This window comes from Phaethon aethereus, assembly GCF_964289735.1.
Source record: "Phaethon aethereus genome assembly, chromosome: 7".
Lineage (NCBI taxonomy): Eukaryota > Metazoa > Chordata > Aves > Phaethontiformes > Phaethontidae > Phaethon > Phaethon aethereus.
The window spans coordinates 38170434-38194840 of NC_138583.1; the positions used below are offsets into that span (position 1 = coordinate 38170434).

The 24407-nt window shown below is 40.9% G+C and overlaps 1 protein-coding gene across 2 annotated transcripts in view; it reads right to left on the reverse strand.

Moving 5' to 3' along the window:
* Positions 1-24407, reverse strand: part of ADAM12 (ADAM metallopeptidase domain 12) — a gene marked incomplete at its 3' end in the record, with an annotated part of 184960 nt that overhangs the window by 41120 nt on the left and 119433 nt on the right. The window contains exons 6-11 of one of the 2 annotated variants that reach the window (XM_082002343.1): positions 23129-23312; positions 18663-18728; positions 17691-17762; positions 15743-15912; positions 14474-14558; positions 8971-9119 (exon numbers count right to left, since the gene is read on the reverse strand). In XM_082002343.1, the coding sequence (XP_081858469.1) occupies positions 8971-9119; positions 14474-14558; positions 15743-15912; positions 17691-17762; positions 18663-18728; positions 23129-23312 (726 nt within the window). The remainder of the gene's footprint in view (positions 1-8970; positions 9120-14473; positions 14559-15742; positions 15913-17690; positions 17763-18662; positions 18729-23128; positions 23313-24407) is intronic. The other variant, XM_082002344.1, reaches the window with a different exon arrangement.

Genomic DNA, 24407 nt, shown 5'->3' on the forward strand with positions numbered 1-24407 from the left:
ATGCAGCTGAGCTCTCACATACCAGCATCCAAGCCAGTAAAACTGTACCCGTTCTGGATACATCACATAGCAGAAACCATGACTTGTCCTTAAGTATCTGCTATAAATAATCACACCAGAAGTAAAATGTGTTTTCATTTGAGAAGTAACCTCTCTCCTTGTCAGCTTCACTTACAGAAAATGCATGCTGTAAATCTGTACGAGTTCTCCTCTAGAATACACCAGAAAAGCCAAATATTTTCACTTCTAACAGCACATCTACTGAAATGTGAAAGACTAAACAAATCAAAAACCAAAATCTTTTTTTTTAAAGACCTGCCCCAGGGCTTGGTGTGCTAATTGTCAACAGTGACCCACTCCTGTAAAGGACTGTGAAACGTGCAATGTATTTCAACCAACACCACTAATTCTTCAACCCAGATCTTATTTATTTCAACAATTAAGGATCTCTGTAATGTATGGAAATTATTAACAAAAAGGAATGCCAAATGCACTGCAGACGTGGGGCTACTTGGAGCAAAGTGAAAGACTGACACAAATCTATTCTCTAATCTCGTGGCTGTTTCCTACTGAAGGAAGGACCAGAATGCAATGTGCTAAATTACTAGGGCATAGGGATATGTTGCTTAAGTTTTTTTTAAAAAAAGCAGTTGCACTGCTGGCACAACAGACCTAGCTCTGTCACAAGCAATTTATTACATCAGTATATCAACTTTATTAAAAAAAGAAAAAGACAACGAAGAAGTCTGTCTTTGTGCAGAGCTCAGCTCAGACTGGTTTGGAAACATAAACAGCTTCAGAGTTTAATTAGAAACTGTTTACATCTTAAAGATAATTTCATTTTCTTCAAATTGTAACAGAGGTAATTCCAGACAGTTCTGCTGACTCCACAGTTTAATGTCTCCAAGCTGCCAGACTGAAAAATGCAAAGTGAGGTCTGCACAGCTGAAAACAAACTGAGAGGGGTCAGGAAATACGGTGCTAACTAATAATGGTTTGATTATCTAATGTTTAACAGCTCTGCAGCTACAGGATGCTGTGAGATGTCTAGAAAGAAGAAAAGAAAACCAGTCAGTAAATTAAAGTGTCCTTTCCCACACTGTATTTCTGATTTCTGTCTCATTTCTAGCATGACCTTTTGGTCTTTTTTTAGATTTTTTTTTTCCCCTTGTGAAACATTGGAATAAGGGGTTTTCACTTCAAGTTTACTTGGTACCAAAGCCGAAATGCTGTTTTCATGGCACACCTGACTGTCTCCTGAAGCTAGTGTGCTGGAAATCTCTGGAGGGTGTATGTTTTCATAGCCTGGTTCTGTAGACTCCAGTTCAGAGTATGAATAACCAAAATCAAGGTGACCTTATATCCTGCTTTCTGGAGGTCATTTTTCAAAAAGAAGAAATGTGACCGAAACTACTACTTAATACAGTAAATGACACGTATGATTAGTACTTTCCTAACTCATCCTTAATAGATTTTAACTATGTTTTATTTATTTAGCTACATGTTTATAATGTAGTTAATTTTTTTTTTTGTATGACAGCTTAAAACCAAAAATCAAACAAAAGCAGACGACAAAATAACAAGGCTCCCCACAAAAGCCTTTGAGAGTCACCCTACTAAGCAGAGTCGTTCTCCAGGAGACAGCAGCCACCCATCTATGATGCAAATATATATATTTATGCATTATAAAATCAGCATCACTGTTACTAGTGTTCATTTGATGTGCAGTCCTAAATCTCATTAATGGTAATGGGTGATACATGAGGGAAGAACAGACCTTTCAGCACCATCAAAGGACACCAGTTGTGTAACACACTTTAATGATAGGGTGCTGTTCCCCCAGACGCTCCCTTGGTGGTGAAGGCAGATGAAGAAGCTGCTGAGCATCTCCTCATCCTGACCCAATCCTGCTGTTGACAGTTACCCCAGCTGCATCAGGATAACTGTGCGCCTGAACTGCCAGACCCCTAAACAATCCTTGTTAGTATACCTTCTTCCGCCCCCACAAGCCTTCCTTTTAACTTGGATGATTTCCATCACCTGGATTATCACGTAGCCCCACAAAACGCTATTCCAGTTCACCAGAGGTGGAAGTAAACTGCAGCACAGGAGCAAATCAGGTTGGTGTTTAGATCCACAGGCCAATTTCTCTGCCCAAACCCATATTTCATGGTGTGGGTGTAATGTGATAATCGGAAATACCGGATGGCTTTTGGAAAGAGACCTTATACACGGATTCTATAATTCACGTGCCCATGACCTACCATTTAATTTTGCTTTAATAGAGGGAACAAGCTGATCTTGATGGTCCTTCCCATCTTTAATTTTCCCCATTTCTCCTCAGTAGTACTTAGATTGAGTCAACTAGTTCAATTTAGGACTGTCACTCAGCCAATTCTTAACAAATCGTATTTTGCTCTCACTCTCACTCACAAATATGCAGCTTCCCATTGGGTATCTGTTTTAATTCTAACATAAAGGTTTCAATTTTACTTAAAAACATACTGGTAACAGTGGGTGTTTTTTGGCTTGGTTAAAAAAAAAGAAGTCTTCTCCAAATTTGAGCAGTAAATGAACCAGTATTTTTCTACATAATTTGTACAATTTCTGCTATGTGCTCTTTCTGTGTTTCTAATAGTTCTCCTCCCCCAAACCCTGCCTCCAAAATCTCAATAATTAAAGTGAAATTGTGTACTGAAAGGCAATTACTCAAATTTAGCTGCTATTTTCTACTGAGAGGCATAGTTCCACAAAAATCCTCTAAAATGATGATCAATAGCTGAGATGTTAAAGAATTGATCTCAGTTCCATTTCTCATTTTTCTTCACTTACTATCACTACACAAAACCTGGTCCCCTGGCTGGGGCAGAGCCCTGAGCTATCCTGCAGCACAGGCAAAACACAGACATTTCCACCAGCACAAAGTCACAATGTCACAGTCCAAGCTCCACTTCCCTTTAACATATGCAGTCATATTTGTCTGGGTAAATTGGATTTAAAACCTGACCAAATCAGAAAGATATACTGACTTTAAATTCCAGCTGTGAAAATGGAAAAGGCAACACAAGATCCAAGACAAGAACGGGGGGGGGGGGGGGGGGGGGAAAGCAGGCATAGAGGGATTCAATTAATTCTTTGATTTTTCAAAAGGAGCATCACACTAAAAGGAACATGACAAAGAAAAGTGGTTGTGCAGAGAAATTACCATAGGGAAGCTGCTTCCGTGTTTATGTTACTGGTCCAGACCTTCCTGCACGGCACCAAATGGCTTTCTGTCCCCAGTGCTTCATGCCATCACTGGGATGTAAACCAGCACACGCCCTGGAACAAGGCAACTCTTGGAACAGAATAAAAACAAGACTGCTAGAGACCTAGATTAAAACAAAAGTTTCTGAAGATATATTCTTTCATTCAACTCTGTTGAGCAAATAGCAATGGCCAAGACCTCTCTCACACATCAGGTTTTGCACTTTCTAAATATCTACCACTTGTTTCATGTCTTGAAACAATAGCCCGTACAGTATTTTTCTTGTCCTAAGGATTTGTTATTTTCAATTATTTTGAATTTATTTTATTGTTTCTCCATCATGGTCCTTGAAGAGCAGCAATTTACAGCCAAGGTAGAAATATGAGTCGAAGTGGACTTATACGACCTGCCACCATCCTGTGCTTGATGCGCAGCAGGATTTGCAAGATTGGACACAAAGTGACAGTGCTTGATGCTAGAGTTAAGGGCATTTGAAGCCATGCCCTTGCAGACACAGTCATGGTTCCTCAGCACAAAGCCATCCTGCCTTCCTACTGTTGTACTTGTTCGCAGGGACAGACTCCAGGCTGGTTTGCATTTTCCATTTGTAGTTTCAGTGCAATGGGGCAAGTGGGGTCTGCTGAACAAGTGTGTAAAAGCCCCCCATGGTTTATAGCTGTAAAGGCAGCTTTCAGCTTATGGCTAAAGCAGGCACCCTTCCAGGTCAAGGTGAGGTTTTTCATCTCACCATACATGGATAGCAAAAGAAATGGGGTGTGGGCAGTAGGGCAGACCTGGAGAAAATCTTTATCATTCCCATAGCCAGGTGCAAATGGGACTGGAGGAGAGACTACAAAGAAACCTTTTCACTCTCATCCTCTTTTCTATCAGCATGGTGAAAACCTGCTTCTGTCTACAGAAGTGCAAAGAGAGATGAAACAAATGGCTCTATCCTAGGAGCTTGTCTGGCATTTCAATCAGCCATGGCTGGGGTGATTCAGCAACAACAACTGATCCTGTTAAGAGCAACACACTCCTGCGAGATGACAAGGGAAGAAGCTTTCGTTATAGCAAGTCATGGGACTCTGCAAAGGGATGGAGGCTACAGCAGGATCAGCATCTGAAGGAGCTTGGTAAAACTTGCTGTCCTTAATGGATTCCTGGTCTCTCATTAACACCAAAACTAGGGGAGGGGGAATGAAAAGGCATCAAGGAGTACTTTCTGTTAGAGGGAAGGAAGAGTATGTTTACAGAATGCTCAGCTTCCCCAATGACGAGCTAGTTGTGACAGTCACCTATGTATAAACTAGAAAAGCAATGCTATTGTCAGGGACACAGACATGTGGGTGAGGGGAAGTATAAACCCTCGGGTATACAGGAGGGAAGAAGACTAACTAACTGAAAATGTTTAAGGCTGGCAAGAAATTTCAAGCATATTTTAACTCTTAAGCTGTCAACCACTTTGCAGGAACTTACCTGGTTTCAAGCCCCGTGTAGATACCTGTGCTCAATTTTGATGAAGGAGCACATAAAAAGTGCATTTCCAAAATGTGTTGGGTTTGTGTGGCAATGTTTTGGTAGCAGGGGGGCTACAGGGGGGGCTTCTGTGAGAAGCTGCTGGAAACGTCCCCTGTGTCAGATAGAGCCAATGCCAACTGGCTCCAAGATGGACTCAAGGTTGAGCCCATCAGTGATGGTGGCAGCACCTCTGGGATAACATATTTAAGAAGGGGGGAAAAAAACTTTCACAATGGCAGCCGGAGAGAGGAGTGGGAACTTGTGAGAGGAGCAGCCCTGCAGCCCCCAGCCCGGGGCAGGAGGGGCAGGAGGGCTCCAGGCGCCGGAGCAGAGGGTCCCTGGCAGCCCCTGGGGAAGCCCCCGGGGAGGCCGGCTGTGCCCCTGCGGCCATGGAGCTCCACGGGGAGCAGATCTGCACCCGCACCCGGGGAGGGCCCCACGCCGGGGCAGGGAGATGCCCGAAGGAGGCCGTGACCCCGTGGGAAGCCCACGCTGGAGCAGCCTGTTCCTGAAGGACGGCACCCGTGGGGGACCTGGGCTGGAGCAGCTGGTGAAGAACCGCAGCCCGTGGGAAGGACTCACACTGCAGAAGTCCGTGGAGGACGGTCTCCCGCGGGAGGGACCCCAGGCTGGAGCAGGGCAGAGCGTGAGGAGTCCTCCCCTGAGGAGGAAGGAGCGGCAGAGGCCGCGTGGGATGGACTGACCACAGCCGCCATTCCCCGTCCCCCTGCGCCGCTCGGGGGGAGCAGGGAGAGAAATGGGCAGCGCAGGAGGGCGGGTGGGGGAAGCGGTTTCAAGATTCGGGGTTATTTCTCGCTCCCCCGCTCTGGTGTGACCGGCAGTAAATGAACCGGCCGTCCCCAGGCCGAGCCTGCGCTGCCCGTGACGGCCCCTTTAGGGAGACTTGGAAAACAAGTGGAATACTGAAATGGCCTTGCTGGCTCAGCCTAGTCCCTTATTTTTCAAATACTGCAATATTGGTAAAAAGATTTGCAAATCTCTTTTAAGACTCCTATCCTTCTTTTTCACTTGGAACAGTCTATGGTTAAAACAACTAAAAGACCTGAAGAGATATCTTTAAAACATAAGCATAAAAAAAGAGAAAAATGTGTTAGTATTAAATATTTCCTTGCTGATACTATTTTTACAGCAAACCCCAAACTTCTACAGTGGGATTTATGTAATTTCCATAGCAGATATTTGAATCTCAAAAAGGCCTAGAGTTGCCACAAGTTTTGGGGTTTATGTGCTTAATTCCATGTTATACAAAACATACTTTGTGGGTCTTTAAGACATTTGTAGCTCACACACCAGTGGTACACATCTTGCTGATATCTTTTAAAAGTAAAAGCTTTTTTATTAAAGGATAGATCCAACAGAGTTTAAATTCCACATTAATCCCTGGAGATTTTTTCCACCAAGAAGTGATTTCTAAGACCTCTTCAAAGGCTGAAACATAAGAACTGAAAGAAGATGGCAATAATTAATGAAATCACTTTTAATTAAAAAGCCTTAAAACATTCCCTTTTGCTGCACAACCACACAAATTACTCTAAAGTTAAATTTATAGACATCTTGCTGTTATAATTTAGATATTTCCTATTCTTTTTAGATATCACATAAGGACTTCTCAGGGGCTGGTGCTTTTTACACTATCTTCCGCCCAAAGATTTTTTTTTTCTCGCACTTGTTAAATTTACTTTAAGCCAACAGAAATTAGAGGACCACTGAGTGAGTGCCAGTGAGAGAGCAGGCTGTCTCTCTAAATGTATATGGCTTCCCTGGGATGTTCTTTGTTTTGATGTTTTTGTTATTCTAAGAATGCATTTCAGGTAGGGAATATTCATTTGTCCTTCCCTTAACAGACACGTATTTCCAGACCCGAAAACTCTTCGGTGTTCCTTGAATAATGGTGCTCAGAGGAATACTACCATGGGTCAGATGTTGCCTAAATATTCAAAGTGTTAATTTTAAATTGGTAAAATGTATTTTGGCTTAAGGTGTAAAGTACTCTCCCGGAATACTTATTACAGATCAACAGCACAGTATGAAGGTAAAGCCTAAGGCTATAAACCTGATGTTAAAATTTCCATTTATAAATCAATAATCACTGCAAACAAAACAGCCTACTCAGTTCTGTGAATGCCATAACTCTTCCTCAGGCACAAGCTGTATATAAATTTTGGTAAAAATCCGAAAAGAGCGTTACAAAGCTGAAGTCCCCTCCACAAACTGTCAAACCTGTGGGGTGCTGCAGTCAGGTACGGCGCTGCTGAAGGAAGCACAGCCTTTAACCTGTAAGGTGCTACAGAAACACCCCAAGATAAAGTGAGCTGAGCTGCTTGGACAAATATCTGAGGAAGACTCTGCGCAGGTACAACCTAGGTCTGTCCGTGCCCTGAACCGACCCAGAGCCCAGTGTCCGGACTGGCACGTCCAGCACAGATGATAGCTTCAGATACACCCAACGGGCTCTGGTGCAGAAGGCAGAACCAGGGAGGAGCTACCTAATCTCATGTTAGAGATACCTCCACAGGCCGAGTTCAGAAAGTGTCTAAAAATTTCTGTCCCGAGAGCATCTGCCGCATTTATTTCCAAAAGTGGAGTAACTGGGTGCCCAACCAGTAATTCAGCTGAGATGACTAAAGCTTGCATGCATCTTTCAGGATCTCGACGCCCAGACCTGTCTGCCCACGGCTTACCAGCTATCGCATCGCCTCACAGCCCTGTTTCCAATTCCGGTTTGTTTTCGCAGTGTGCATACAAGCCCTGATGTGCTGCAGAATGCAGTCCCATACGGATATTTACTACCTATTGTTTTAGAGGGGCCAAGCTACTTTTCTTTTGCAAACTGTCGAAATCACTCTTATTCTCCTCCACGCACACAACTCCCTTTTGTTTGTCTCTTAACTTGCTATGCTTGGCCTCTGGCCAGAATCGCTTTTTCTGCCTCGAAGGAGGGTGACAGCGTGCCTTTGAAGAAATGCCAAGGCTGCTGTTAGGCTGACCAGCAGGGAGCAATCCTGCCCAGCACTCCCTGGCCTCTCCCAGATCGCTCTCCTCCTTTCCCAGAAACATGCAGTCGCGGAGAAAGCAGAGGCTGAGCTGATCACAATTCCCAGGAGAGATTTTTAAGCAACAGATGAAGTTTAAGCACACACAGAGAATGCTGGAGCTGGAAGAGACATCAGAAGATCATCTAGACCATCCTCTTGCCCCAAGACAAATCCAGCTGTACCTACAGGACACTGTTGACAGATATTTGTCCGACTGGTTCTTTCCAGCTTCCAGTCACAGGCAGTAACATTTCTGCAGGCGATGCAGTCCGGCACATCGCTTACCATCAGAAAGCTTTGGTAAACCTGCCCTCTTTTACTTCAGTTTAATCCTATCAGTTCTTTTCTGAATATGGACATGGAGACTCATTCATTGTATTGTTCAGTTTCTAACATTATTTTAAAGTACAGACAAGCAAGCTGTAACTAGTTACCCTGGTCATGGTGTCTGTACTTTTTGTGTCTACAAAAACACCAGTCTTCGTTGACATAGTGCCTTTATCATCATGTTCAGCACTGACTCAGAGAGATGACCACGGGTTCACTGGCTTTATTTCCCACGGTGTCTTAGATCTTTTCTTGGAAGATCTCCCTCCGGCCACTGAACATCCCTAACCCCGCTGGCCTTACAGATTTAATTTGCTCACATGCTAAAACCGTTACACTTACAACAAGGGGTGAAATGCAAAAGTTTGCATAAAACTAAAACCCTTCTATGCACACAACAAAGGCTTTATAGAGAGTCTAATATTATATTTCCTGCATTGCTTTATTTCCTACACATTCATCTTAGTCTTGGCCTTGGGACGCTGCTCATTTCCTATTATGACCGATACACAGTTGGCAAGATGAGAGAAGGTGAAATTCTGATTCAAGACTTGCAAAGCAGTTTGGTGTTGTTTTTTTTTTAAATTAACCAGTTGCTTATGGCATTTTTGTCTCTCACACTGGTAACGGGGAAATAGGAAGGTACAATGGTATATGTTGTACTCTGATAATAAGTTTAGTTGTTTTAGCTTGAGGGGGATAACAGAGAAAATTTGACAGGTGTTGAAAAGATTTTCTTTTTTCCCCTTAAATGTTCCTGAGACACAAAACAAAATTAAAAATTTTCCACTGTAACTTGCCAGTGCTGACCCTCTCACTTACCCAGTAGAGGGGTTCATGATGCAACCCCCTTTATCAGTAGACGTTTTGCAGTTACATCCTCTCTCCAAGGTATCGTGATTCATTCCAAAATTGTGGCCCAGTTCATGAGCCAGGGTGACGGCTGCACCTAGAGGATTTTCTGAGTGATCCTTAAAAAAACCAAAAGAACTAGTGAAGTCAACATATAAAAACAATTCAGAATTACACACTCCCCCTCCAAGGTCCTGTTGCCTGTCCTTTGAAATGTTTGATAAACTTACCAGCTGCAGTTACACTGTTGTTAAATGGACACAATTTAAAATTCTCCCACATATACCAGGTACAGACTGGGAATTTCAGGACACGCTATCTGTCCTGGCCACCCAGTTTCCCCAGCACATTAGACATCTGAGACCATTGGGCAGCTTTGAACATCTGGGGCGTCTCTTTCTTTAGGGTTTAAAATTCCCTTGCTCAATAAATCCCCCAAACTCCCAAGACATGGCAGAAAACACTCAGCCAGATGTGGAGTGTTGGAAAGGGTAATCATTCATGGGTGAGGATGAGTGTGGTGAAGGAAAAGTGAGAAGATCAGGAGGTAAATTACAAATGCAGCAAGAGACTTCACTCAGTCTATATTAATATTTTAATATTCTTCAGCCTGTTTCTTTAATATCAGGAAGTCCAAGATCTCACAAGCCTTGTAAGAAAAAACAAGTACCTTTGAACACCTCCTTTTTAAAATGAAAGGACAATGCAAGTGAAAACCTTTGATGGCCTCTTGTTAACACCTATCAATATTCTAAATGTTGCAAGTGTCAAAATTGAAATATTAACATTAATCCTTGCTGAAATGCTGATTTTTGGGACAATTATTTCTGAGAAATTCGCTGCATGATTTGATTACAGGCTGCTGATCAGAGTGATATTTTGGCTTAACCACAAGTAAGAGACCTTTCCACATCGATCATTTTCCTTGAGGGAAAAAAAATTCCACTGTACTCATATGAAAGCTTTCCCTAAAGACATAAACATGTAATATAAATGCATGATCCACTATTTATCAGTCAGTAAATGGAATTACTATGTACAGCTGCCTGCTCTAAAAGCATATATAAATATATTCAGTTTAAATAACTCTTTTAGTATCATCTAAGCCAACCTTCAGACTAAAAAGAAGTGAAAGGTAAGACTGTCTAAAACATTAGCTATGTCTTAATGAGGCCCTTAATACATGAATAGAGTTTGATTTAAGAGTTTCTTCTTTTATCTGTCTGTGCTAATATTTTTAGTAAATCATTTCTCAAACAGAAAACAAAATAAAGAAGAGAATACACTAATTCTGAAAACAAGAAGCTACTCCTGCATTTGGAATAAATTCAGAAGAATTCTATCTTTTAACAAAGGATCTCTTCTTAGTTTTTCTGAATTTTACATTTTTAATATAAAAATCTTGTGACTAACATAACAGCCAGTTTGTGTGCAGTTATATTCTAAGATGCCTGTTTGCTGAAAGAGGCTGTACAACCTGTCCTAGTAAAAGAAACAACAGAGTAAACCTATGCAACAAATGAATCTGTAATAATCAAGAAAATATATGTTCCTGCACAATGCCTTCATATGGAGATGTCTTATCTAGACACTAGTCCCATACAGATTGATTTATCTTTGTACTCATAGTAATTTATGAAATATTTAGAGAATTCAATGTAATCGAACCTGATGACATAAAAAGTGCAAAACCTCTCACTCAACTGGAAAACAATCCAGGACAGAAGATTAAGAAAACAATTATATAATTCCATGTAATCTATCAGCAGCACACAGGTGTGATGCCTTGAAAATAGGGTTATGGGGTCAAGAGAGAAACTCCTGTAAGCTTTGAGCTACATAGAGAGACAACAAACTGAGCTAAGTTTTTCTTTATTTTGCCAGTCTCTCTTACTAAGCAGAGATTATATTTATTTGAACACCTCTAAAGCTGGCAGTTAAAAATAAAAAACCCCAAGAATTCACACAGTCCACTCCAAAACTAGACTAATAAATGATCTGAAATGTAATTTATGTCTTGAATAGGCAAACAATTATTACAGCCCATGCGGTTCTCATTACTTGCTCAGATCCACTTGGAATGCAATTTTATCAGTTTCTAGAGAGGGGTTTTAAAACAAGGAATGTGATGTCTCAGCAAAAGAGGTTATTTGAAGACAGCATAAATGAAGATTATCAAAACAAACAGTGACATGTCCCATTTGATACTGAGACCATTTAAGTATCACAAGGACTAAAGAAATGAATAGCAATGTGACTTTGATTTATTCCACCAGGGTCTTTTAAAGTTGATTTAAGCAGTAAAAGCCGTTACCAAACAGTTTCACAAGCACTGACTAAGCAACTATCTACTGTTAAGACATTATAAGCTATTGCACAAAACATGCAGCTGCTTTCAGCTGAACTCTGCTTCATTCCACTGAGATTCAGACCAAATCGTAATAACAAAATACTGTCACCTACAGCTAGAACAGGCAAGTGCCCCAGTTCTGGTACTTTCCATGCAGGTTCACTCAGTTGTAGGAGTAAGTTTTCTAAACCACACTTTTATTTCGTTTAAGAAATTCACTGCCTCAGTCCCACACTTGTCATTTAGCCTAACTTTCCACTAAAGTCAATAGAAATGTGACATGAGTGAGAATACGACATTACATTACAGCAACTCAGCAATATTTTACTTTTAAATCATTAATTTAATGAGCAATCTTTTGAAGCAGAAGAATGAAGACTGAATCGTGTGTCAAAGACTTGCTTTAATGTCAACTTCTGTTTGGTCTTTCTACAACACAACAAAACCATCACAGTAAAACAAAATTATAATGCTCCTGATACACCAAAAGGTTCTCCTACTCAGATGACTGCTCTCCCTACTTTGAGTTTCTCTTAAAATTAGTGGGAGACAGGGTGTCACCCACCACTGACAGAATTCAGCCTTATAGAAAAGAAGAGAGCAGCAGGCTCTGCAGGAGGCTTGACAGAGGAATCTAGATCAGATACTGGAGCTGACTAACTGCAAAAACATTCAGGGAAATCAGATCATACAGGGATGACTCCAGTTTTTATATTGAAATGTTATTTCTCATGTTATTTCTCATGTAATCTCTCTTGTCTCTTCTTTCAGAACAGTTTGGAGAGTATGGAAGCTTTTTGGTATTGAGTGTTTGGGGTGGGATGGGTAAGACGGGGTGGGATGGCTGAATTATAAGGATGACCAAGTGTTCAGCTGCCCAGTGATGAGATGGTTGAGCACTATAGCCTCCCAGGTTAACAGTTATTCATTCTTTCATTTGCCTATCTTCCCAATTTAGAGCTTTCTTCTGTAGTTACTGGTATGTATAAAAACTTTTTTTGTATACACCTGAATTAGACTTTGTTAACTGCGGGGGAAGGTTGGGCAGCTGCCCATTTGGGTTTTCAGGGTGAGCGTTTGCTTGTTTGGGATTTGGATCCTTTTTGAGGATTTGCTTAAAGAACTGGAAAAGATTTCTAGTTATGCTGTGCAAGCCTCGAGTTAATTTGCACCTCAAAAATTTCAATTCTCTGAGGTGGGAGTCTCTGGGAAACACCACACTCCCCTGCATGGCTGAAGTTGTAGCCTGGCCAACGATTCATACACAGACCCTGGGTTTCTTCTGGACATATAAATCAAGGCTCTGACAGAGGAGAGACTGAGAGCACTTTAAACAAAGGCTGATTCTTGTTTTCTTGTTACTAGAATGAACTATCTTTTGTTGTTTCTGTTTAAAATGACAGTTTCCAGAGTGAAGAGGACCGACTTTGCAGTAAAACACACTGTAGCATATTTTAAAGCTTATGCTAAAAATTAGAAGGACAAAAAAAGTCGTCATTAAGGGCATCTCTGCAGATAAAGCCAAAGCAGTGACGGGTGGCCTGAGGGTGAAATGGATACAACGGGGCTGTCTGACTCATATATGCTTTTGCCAAGATTTGGAAGTGCGCTTGGAGACTCCTATAGTTTTTTCTTCCTCTTTTCCTCCTTTTCCTTTTGTACCTATCCCCCAGGTACCCAGTGAAAGGCTGTTACAAACACCAATTAGACACTCAGCTTCTAAAGCTACCAAGAGACTGAAGCCTTTGCCTTTTCTACAATTTTCTACAAGTTGACATGACTTTCTCCAAATTATGTGATTTGATTGTTCTTTCCCACTCTTTCCTATACCTCAGCTTCCCTGCTCACCTCGTAAATCCTCCCGGTCTGAGCCATCTATACATCATCTTCCATGAACGCACGCATCACCCCAGCTTGGCTTCTTGCCTATTTGCCCAAGAGACCACAAAGGACCCCTGCATTGTGAACCAACCTCAACTTGCACACTGGTTAAGAAGGAATGAAATGTAGGGGCTTCAAGGGGCTGTATCTCTGGGATTATCCTGCTACAGGGATTATTTTAAAGCAAAAGCCTTAGTGCCTAAGGCTCCAGTTTAGCCCCATGAAGCTTTGAAGAACCGGGAGCTTTGAGACCAGGCAAAGCCTGACCGTTGTGTGTTCCTGAGCTCCCACCCCATTTATGTAGGGATCTGCAGCTGAGGTGTCCAGCAGAGCTGGAGAGAGCCACCACCTCACCTAACGTGCTGGAAGTCTCGACAAAGCTGTAAAAACTGCAAAGGTTTTTGGCATGTGCAGGCTGAACTCAAGAGACTATCTAAGAGGTTTTTAAGGCTCCCTGGCTTTCTGCTCTGGAGTTGATTTCTGAGGTCACCAGCTGAGCCTGTTAGTGGCCTGCAAGCTCTGGGACTCCACATCTAATTTTATTTAAAGTACTTCTATTGCAAGGCTTACTTAATGCAAAACTTGCTTCCCCCCTCTTAGCACAAAACACTTGTTCAAAACTAAAAAAAAAAAAAAAAAAAAAAAAAAAAATTGTGAAAGAAAATACGCCAGAACTACTTCCAGAAATTGGCTACGATGTTTACTTGTATGTTCATTGTGTCTACCATCTAACAACAGCATTACCAGTAATACTCTTCGAGAGAGGCTCAGGTAGAATAAATGCTTCCATTGTTTGTTCTTGTCTGGCAATGCAATAAAACCACTGCGCTGCAAAGATGGAAAATAAGGCCTTACGCAGGAAACTCTGTAAATACAGGATAAAATCAATATAATAAACGATTCAGGATAGACTGTTGTTGCCTGTAACACTAGTATACCCAAGTGGATAACAAATACACCTTCTGGTTCTCATCGTTCACAGCACCTCAACACCTGATTTAATGATAATTAGGAGTAGAGGATTCTTGCTAAGAGGTCATACTATATTTAATGCAATATTTTGATTTTTTTTCACTCTGGAAACTATCATTTACAAGCAACGTGCATGTAGTTATAGATAATATTGAGATTGAAAACGGGACAAAAGAGGCTGATGTTCTGGTACAGAATACAGCGCTACAAAACTTGAGATTGTGTCGCACCAGTTGGGCCAGTTTCAAGTCCTGTGCTTTTACCACTTACCATGACGACCCCTCCAGACTGCTCTGCAGTGCACATGCTCATTATGGGCGCCATGCCAATGGTAGTCCCCTGGAAGTACACCCCGCTGTAGGAGGGAGGGAAAGGAGAAGAATCACAGAATCACCGTTCAGTGCCAAGATACCACCCTATTATTTTCAGTCTTGCATTTCTGCCAGTCTCAAACAAAGATCCCATTTCATAAGTGTCAGCTCCAGACATTTGCAGGTTTAAAACAATGAAAAGCACAGATTAGTCATGCCGACTTGCCGACTGACAATGACAGCATCCCTGCTACGAGAAAGATCCATTTTATCACCATCTTTTGGGTTTACTGCTGTAACAGGACCCTTCTTTCCTTTCTTTTTTCCCTGCCTGAAGTTGGGAATAGAAATGCAAACATAAAAATAATGTCTCTAGCTCAAAGGAGGGTTATTTTAATGCAGTGGGAAGTTTATATGCCACTTGTTATAATACACGGTCTAGAATTGTTATAATTCCAAAGTATTATTATACATAGAGGGTAATCAAATATCTCATGAGGGACAGTTTAGAAGGGCTTATTCTATTCTTACACAGCTAATGTAAGAATATCTACGTAATGAGTAAAGAGCACCTTTTAATTACTAAGACATCAGGTATGTTTATCTGTACCATATAAAGAATGGTTCATTGATCAAAATGGTTCAAGAGAGAGGTATTTCCCTTTTTTGTTTTCCCAGAGTGCTTTTACTTTGAGCATGTTTACTCAATTACTTTAATCCAGGAAAGAGCAGCAGGGTAAAAGATGTATAAGATTTAATTTTTAAGTCAACAATGCAAACAAATTGTCCAATTTAGACTGCATTTTAAAGTTTACTGAGGTCTTTCTACTAACAGGCTTCACATAGTGCCCCCTGAGCTCTACTTTTGGGGTGAGGGAAGGACTGCTTTTTCAGTAATAATTTAGACTGAGACCAGCTTAAACCACTTGTAAGTTCATACTTTAAGTATGCACCGGCTTATTTAACATCTACACTTCTACATGAGTAGTATTCAGGAAAAGCCTACTAGTAACAGGGCTATTGCAGAGCTCTGGAAGGAAATTCATCTGAAGCATCTGCTGAAGGGCTCTGCAAAGCGCTTTTATGTTTCATGTTTGCAGAGGGGAAAGACAAACCCTCAGGAGCACAGATGTTACTACCAACAGCTTAGCAACTGGGGAAGAACTCAGTGCAGCTGTTCTCAAATCACTAAAATCCCAGCCGATATTTAATATAGAGTCAAGTCTACCTTATTAGCTGTGCATTGTCATGGGGTTTACGAGGTAGTAGTTTTAGCTTTCTCCAGTCCAGAAACTCGTGGAGACTGGTGAAAGGGTCTTGAGAAATAGAGCACTTATCCATGTCATTCCATACTTCCACTCCGACCAGGGCTACTCGAATATTAAGTGGCCTATAGAACTAATGAGAAAAGAAAATTAGAAACATGTCTCTAAAACCCATTTTAGACCACATTGGATTAGAATATTTCAACAGAAGCATAACACGCATATAAACGTTTCTTGCAGAGGCTTAAATGGTCTCTTCTCCAGGGCAAAAGCGAACACTTGATAGGACTGCCTCAGATAAAATATTTCCATGACTTACAGAAAACATTTGTAACCTGACTAAACACCCATAAGGCGTTCAAAGACATCCAGAGATATGTTACTTCTCTATGTCCCACCCAAGTTTGGGATCTTCCTTCAAGATGAAATGGTGCAGCTACTTTCACATGTCCTTCACTTCTGAAGAACCTCGTTGCTATGGCAGATGACTCTCTCCACGGCTGCCCTCTGTCACCAGCACCAACACAATTCAAGAGGTAGAGGCAGCTGTGCTGTACTAAGGCTGAAAATTTATCCAGAGTCATTGAGTCTTGCTCACAGCAGGTAAACACAAGTGTTTTTAGCACTGTGGGCTACATACACTATTATCACACTAGTAAATGCCAGTTTGCTGGCACAGTTGCTACAAGAGGCTAGCTGGAGCAGCATTAGCAACGGAGCAGAGATAACAATTCTAATGTAAGAGTAATGTGAAGAAGGATTCAAGAATCGATCAAGGCCAGATTTGGCTGACAGTCTGAGAAAAGCATATACTAGATCTTTGTCTTGTTTATATGCATTACAGTCATTTGAATACCATCGGCTTTTGCTGAGCATAAATTAAGCATGAAACATAAATATATTATAACATGCAAAATGAATTTTGAGCAGGTAACATATAAACACCTGTCCTCCAGTAATAAGTCAGCAAGACAATTATGGAAGAGGTGGAGGTGTCTTCAGCAGCTTGTTTTTAATCAAGAATGCTTCTCCTTGAGTTATTGCCCTTGAAGTATCACTTGATAAATTCTCAGCTAAATTAGGACTCCCTCAGTTATAATTTCACTACTGGACTCCTAATTTTTTTCTGGCCACACAACACAACAAAAATAAAGTCTAATTTGTTTAAAAAAACACTGTAGAGGACTCTCAGCATTTATCGTTTATTATAAAGAAATTACTTCAAATACAAAAAAATCCAGTGTATGTCTCTGTCTTATTGCTCTCACTTAGCCATCAACTCCTGCTCCCTTAAGCACTGCATATTTTTAATTCTGCCATCTTCCTTTGGCTATATATCTTATCGACCATGTCTTCACAGGTCCCTTCTTGGCCCTGAAACTGGAACAACCCTTGCTGCTGCAAAGGACCTTTTGGAGAAATTCCTTCTCAAAATAAGCCTTTTCCTATGGGCTGTTCTATATGTGATTATAGAATCATAGCACAGTTTGTGTTGGAAGGGACCTTCTAAGGTCATCATTATGCCCACTCTCTTCCCAGGTTAATAAAATCCTAGGCCTAAATTGTATATCTCCTTAGGAATAGTGCTTCCAGAGACATATGCATCCCCTATATAGCAGATCAGAGCTCACAGCTTAGTATGTTAAGGGCATATGAAAGGTTTAATTTTACTTTTTTGGTTTTACTGGTTGGAGAGAAGCATTGTTCCTAAATACTGGTGTATTAGAAAAGCAAGGGTTAGCTCCTTGCAAAGGTGGGTGGACAAGGAGATGTGGCAAAGGCTGTGAAAGCTGCTGATCTGAGCATGGCGGCTTTCTTAATTCACTAGTAGAAGAAACATAGATTTCACAGCAACATCCTTCAGAAAGTGTATTAAGTTTGGAAAAAGTGAAATAATGCTCATATTCTTACCTTATCAACATAGTTTGCAATTTCTATCAGTCTCTGCTTAATTTTTTCCACATCCTTGCCTTGTCTCTGAAACTTGGAATGTAAAGGATCAATGTACTAGCAGCACAAATATTGTAGCGCTTCCCCCAACAACCACCTTACTCTGCCAGCGTTGTTGGTGATTGGGGGTCACACAGTGCAACCAAAAGCCACCGTCAGACTCCTGTTGGCTTCAGGGGACCAGGGTCTGCTTCAGAACAAGCACAGGCTATGGGATAGGATTTTGGTTCTCACAAAAAGATTTTAAAATCCCTAAGTCTTACATAGTGACCTTTCTGGGACTGGTGCTTTGTGAAAAAGAAAAAGCTCTTCTGTCCACTGTTTCAGCTCTCGCAGCAGTGATTGTTATCCCTAACTAGCAGTGTTCAAGGAGACAAAAAATGCAAGTTGCAGAATAATTCAAACCAAGATTTGGATCTTTGGTTGCCATTCAACTCACTGGAACATTTCTACGGTCAGTCCTGGTTACTCGCTTTGAAGCTCTCTTTGCAAACTGTCAGGAAGGCAGTCGTGCTCCCTGCGATGCGACCGTAAAGAACCACTTCAAAAGCAAGTGCAGGGTCCTATAGTGTCTTCCAAACAATGACAGTCCCACCGAGGGCAGAGTCAGTGGCAATGAAGACTTACCTAGCTTCAGGAGATTCTGGGCAGGGATTTTGGATTTACCTGTTCTTGAATTACTGCCAGAAATCCCAAGTATTTGAGAGTCAAATTCCTTATGAAGTACTGCAAGAAACTTTTACAATTGACTTCAGTGTTGCCCTAACTTAATAGCGCCTTCCATTGCTTAGCTTTAATTGAGGAAGAAGCTTTACTTTTGAAAACCACCATATTACTATCTGAAGCAGATTACTTGCAGTACCATGGAAGCTGAACTGACCTACCTGTTTCCCACCCGTGCTTCCCATCACTTCTTAGTTTTAAGTTTCTTACCTCTCGATTATCTGCCACAATAACAAGCTCCACATACTTCGTTGTCTTCAGAGTCTCCCTCTTGTACTGCCAAAAAAGATGCAAATAGTATTTTGTTTTTGCAGTAAGTGACCCTTGGATTCAGCTCTGCCTCAGTCCAACAAAGCGCTTGCAAAGGGAGATAGATACAAAACATCGGAGGTTTGCAAAGATTTTACTACATAAAAATTTTTATTGTATTCCTTCTCATGGAAGATTTCCTTTTATCTACCACAACACAAATAGTCTACGTGGTACTTACAAAAAAAAAAAAAAAACAAACCAACCCAGGATTTGATCACAGCAAGCAGGAAAGTGGTGCAAAGTCTCTCTGAACCTTTCAGTTTTCTGCAGTTGTAAAATGTTTGCATTATCTTTCCTCGCAGTAGACTACCATCTCTAGCAGAAAGACCTTTGCTTCTTCCAAGGCACATTTAAAGAAATGATGAGATGACTTTTAGCAAACATTTCACACAACAGACCAACTGGCTACTAAGAAAAATGAGAGATAAAGGGATACTGAGCGAAGCAGAGAAGAGACCAAGTGGTGAACTGATAAATTACGCAGGAAGAAAAACCAAAGAACAAAAACTGCAGAAAAAAAATCAGAATGAACTGTCGGTGTCTGGGGAAGCAAACTAATACCCTAAAAATGGAAGGCATACATTTAATTTTGTGTCTGTATGTTCATATAAAACAGATGGTCATGCTACTTGCAGTTCTAATGCAGGTCTAAAGAAATCATAGTATTTAGCTTCAAAAAGATCACTGAAGAAAATGAAATAATTTTGTAATAGATCTAATCCTAGCACAGCTCTTCTGGTACCCTAAATTTAAAGTGACCTATTAATGCCTGTAAAAGTTCTGTGATTTACAGCAGCTGAGCATCTATTCTATCATTCCTCCCTTGTTTCTGGAATAAGACAGACAGGGAAAAGAGGTCTCAGCAGTATACCTGATCTTCATGCCAGAACTGAAGGAGCTTAAGCAGATGTATGACCTACTAATGACCACGATGTCTTGTGCTAAAGCAATGCTCTATAACCTATAACATGACTAAAGCTTTCCAAAGCGAACTGTTCCAAGGTAAACTGTATGACCCCCTAAGAAGCTAAGTCATTACTGGACATCACCTTCCAGACAAATTTCACAAAGATTTTTTCACATTACCAAAGTGTTCCTCTTTGCTGTCTGCAGATTAATGATTTTGAATGTTTTGCAGGAAACGTTGTGTTTAGAGGAGAGTGACAAGTGTAAAGTAACCTTCAGTAGCTCTGACTTTCAAACTCGCATTTAATAGTGTTACACAGTCTTCAAAGTACAATAATTGGAAAATAGTTATGTTCTATTTGGACAACATTTACAAACTGAGAAAGCAGTAGAAGCTATTGTGAATGAGCTACATCAATGATACAAAGACTTCACAGGATTACACTTATAGGGGATGTGGCAAATGAGCTCATGTAGCTATTCTCACAGCTTCTTCTGGTATTGGGGTTCTCTGTCACCTTCTTGTGCTCTCCTGGAGGCAACTGTCACTACCATGGGGTCATGGTGTGTGCACAGACTTGGTGCGCACACCCACGCCTTGTCTGCCACACAGCTCATCAGCAGTGCATGGTGATATGCTGTCTGGGAACCAGGAGCCGTCATGTCCCCTCCTGCTGCTCCTGGAACAGCAGCAGATGCAATGCAAATGGACTGCCGTGTCTCAGTAGACTTCAGCTGAACCTACAGAGTGCTGGCAGAGCTTGATTTACCTCCCTGCAAAATATATCAAGACATAAGTGAGATGCCGTGTAAAGCAAATGACCACGTGGGTGTTGTTCGTGACAGAACTGATCTCTCAGACACTGAAGGTCTAACATAAACCTGAAATGTATTATGCAGTCCTGATCAGACCCCCAAGGTGCCTCTAGTCTTCTTCCAAAAGAAGAATAAAAGATGAGACATGAAAATCCAGGTACAAAGATACAAGAAGAGGTCTGTTATATAAGTCATTTTAAACCATTTACTTTTTACCAAGAGTAAAACTGTCTGGACTGGAGAGTTAGCCTGAGAGAAATTGGCTAGCAGGGTATAATCATGTAAGCCTCTGGTGACTGACTTGCATAACGCATCCATTCCTGTGATTTGCCCAAAGGCTATATGCATTCCTTGGATACAATATTTAGTTATAAAATGCACCTAATTATGACTTCTCTTGGCTTGCTTTCTGCAGCCAGCTACATCAATGCGCGATCGATTGCCTGAGTTAATCCTTCAGAATTAAAATGAAGAGTCAATAATACAGTCATGATAGGTATACATGATGGGAGACCATGTGCTTTGTTCCACTGACTGCTGCCTTTCTCCCCTGCTTCTTCCATACCTGATCCTATCACAAAACTGCTGTCCCATGCTGCTGCAGCCCTTCCTCCTGCTCCCCTGCCTGGGAATTGGCATGGCTTGGATTCACACTGCAGTGTTGCAGCCTCTCTCTTTCTCTGTGATCCACTTTCCCTGAAACAGCTCATCTGCCTGATCTGTGGTCCACCAGCACCACCAAAATGGCTATTTTGTGTGGCTAGAGGGAAAAAGCCATACTGTAGGAGCTGTCTTACACATCAGGCTTGCTTTCTGTAGGATCTTATCTCAATGGAGCTCAAGTGGAAAACACACTCCCTGCTGCAATTTGAGGGTCCACTGAGTTATGAAATGACCCAGTATTTATAGAGACCCAGCTCCAATGGAGCAAAACATGTCTGCACACATCTGCTACATTATCTGACTTGCTCTATTAAATCTCATGTTTGGATCTGGGAAGCCGTGTCTACTGTTTGTCCCATCATTTATCTGCATTTAAATCTAACCCAAAGGCTAGTCTAACTTTGTGATATATTGATCTCACATTTTGGCTCTACTCAATAAGTATTTAGCGTAGGCAGTTGAGTGAAGGGCCAGGGGAAAAAAACCAAACAAAAAACTCCCCCCCAGACCTGCCAAGAAACCCAAAATTTTCAGCATGCCCTAAACCTGAGACTGGATTTCTGCTTTCTTCTGTCACCCAGTGTAATTTGGAGCAGCCTTATGTCTCTATATTTTGCAGGTCATCTTTATTCAGCATGTCCTGACTGTCTACTTAGCTGATGACAACACTGAAATGTGAAAACTCACTCCACACATTACCTTTGACAACTTTCAAAATTCATACATTAGAATCGTATCCAATATACTCATTATATATATCGTACGTATCCATACGATATGACTGTTGACACTTTTTATAATTATGTCCACTGAATCACAGCAAACATATTTTTCAGATATTATAAGTTGAATTCTGGCTTGTAGTTGATGCCATCAACAAAATGTGAGAACCATGAGGGTAATAGTAAAATTGCTTTGATTGTATCCGCTAGTTGTATGCGCACATTTTATTTCAGTTGCCTAGTGTTACATTGATTACCTCAGTGAAATTCAGTCAAAAGTCAGAAAGATTTTGGGGCAACCTTAATAAAGTTGTGAAAAGCACTTTTCCAATGCTTTCAACCTACACACTTATACACATATTTCAGAAATATGCTTAGCCCAGAAAATGGTATATGTAAAGGCTAATGCATTAGATGTAATATTTAATATTCCTAAAATGTAAAATAGTTAAATTCCATTACATAAATAATACCTAAGGATGCCATTTAGGTTGCTTTCCTTAACAACTAATTTGATGCAAAGGCTTAGTAGTACATGTAACTATAAATCCCAATACGTGACATTTAATAAATGCTGAGTGCAGATTTGCATCATTGTATAATTTCTGAACACCTAAACCAGTCTTTCTACAATCCCCATCCAATATGCAGATGAACTTATTACAGTATTTTCTCTACCTGATTTTTAGCTCATTTATTTTTCTACAGTTTCCATTAGCTAGATGCATTTCATATCAAGTGCATTTCTTCCTACACAGAAACAATTACAATAATACATCTATAAAATTATATGGTGAGGATATGTTTTGTCTGCATAAGAAATTTTTCTACTAGAATGTAAAGGTTCAAAAACTAATATTAGCAAAGCATCACAGCTATCATGTCCTCTTCCACCTTGGGTGGGCAAGAACTTTTCCAGACATTGCTCAATGGTCTTATGGGATCTTAAATTCTTGCTATAATCATACATGAACCAGAATATATTACTATAATATGAAACCATAAACTTTTCTGCACCACCTCATTACCAAAAAGAAAGTAAAATGCAAGTTATGCATGCAGGATCAAGAAAAAGCAATAAAGCTTTAGCAAATTGTGTAAGTATTATGCTTAGTTTTAAGCATGCACTTAACATGACATCAACAGAAATCAGAAGGTTCAATGCTTTGCAGCAGAGTTATAGTGGTCAGTAATATGGAAATGCTATCAGAGACCCACTCAGCAAACCAGAAACATAAAAGTGCATGAGCCGCCTACCCTGCCAGCTTGAGAATGGTGTGATGTGCCATTGCCATCAGTTCTCATGGCAGAGTTGTCCAGCTGATGGCCACAAGATCCTGGGGCTATTTTCAAATTCTCTGCTTGGTAGATCTTGTGTTCGCTTGTAGCACCTTCCAATGGCTCCAGAATGTAGCTTTTGTTTTCAAATACAATAATTCCCCTGTTACAGAAGAGAACAGAGTAAGATGCATGGATTTCAGGAGCTAATGTATGTTTGTCTACAACAAAGTTAAAACAGGTTTTAATAATGACGGAGTATGAAAAAGCAAAACGCTGATTTACAATGTCATGGTCGGGTGGAGCAGGAAACATCAAAGCTGTATGTTTGTCATTGCAGCACACTGTGTTTTAAAAGAAGCGATGGCTCAAAGAAAATTTTGCACTGCTGAAGTGCTGTACTGTAGAGCAAAATTACATTTGTTTTTTATGTGTTTTCCATTGTCCCAGTGATGTACTGCCATTGCTGAGTGGAGTCACAATGTGTGTGCTTCTGAGGACCCGTGGCAAACAGTAATGAACAAAAGAGTGGTGAAATGCCGTTGTAAGAAAAGGTACGCAGTGAAAGTACTCATTATGATCTGCAGTGTGCATTATGCCTTTTAAACCAAGTGCTGATGCAAGCATCAATTCTGCCAGATGAAAGAGGCATCGCAGTATCAAAATGGACTATTAAATATTGCACAGTGGGGCAGCAGAACGAAGCTCAGATATATTAACCAGTGGATTCCTGTTTAACAGAGTTTACTACTCAAAATAATAATTTTCCACAGCAACACCACCTGCTCTCTGAGGATCTCAAAGATTTTCCATCAATGAAAGCACTCTTGTTGCACTACTGTGAGCTACAGTGTGCAAAGAGAAAATAGGGGTTTATGAAGAGAGAGAACAACTTGCTCCAAGAACATCTGGAAGAACCGAGGACACGTAGCCAATTTGAGGCTTCATGTGCTGCCTCCTAACCAAAACCCTCTCTCCCTGCATACTCCAGACAACTCAACAAATAAAAGCAATGCTTGGGTTCTTGTGCTGGGTCCTGCCCAATTATTCCGAGCTGCAACAGTAAAACAAAGTTAAAAAAAGGTTGAATTTTTCCAGTTCCTCCTGCTGAGGAAGCTGCTGGCATAAGGCTGCACTCAGCTCAGCGCAGGATATATAGGCAGTGTGGTACTGGTGTCCATGGTCTGCACGTGCTGGAAGAGGATTTCTGGTGCTATATGGCATAAAGTAGGATGATCTCCAACACCACCCCTGGAAC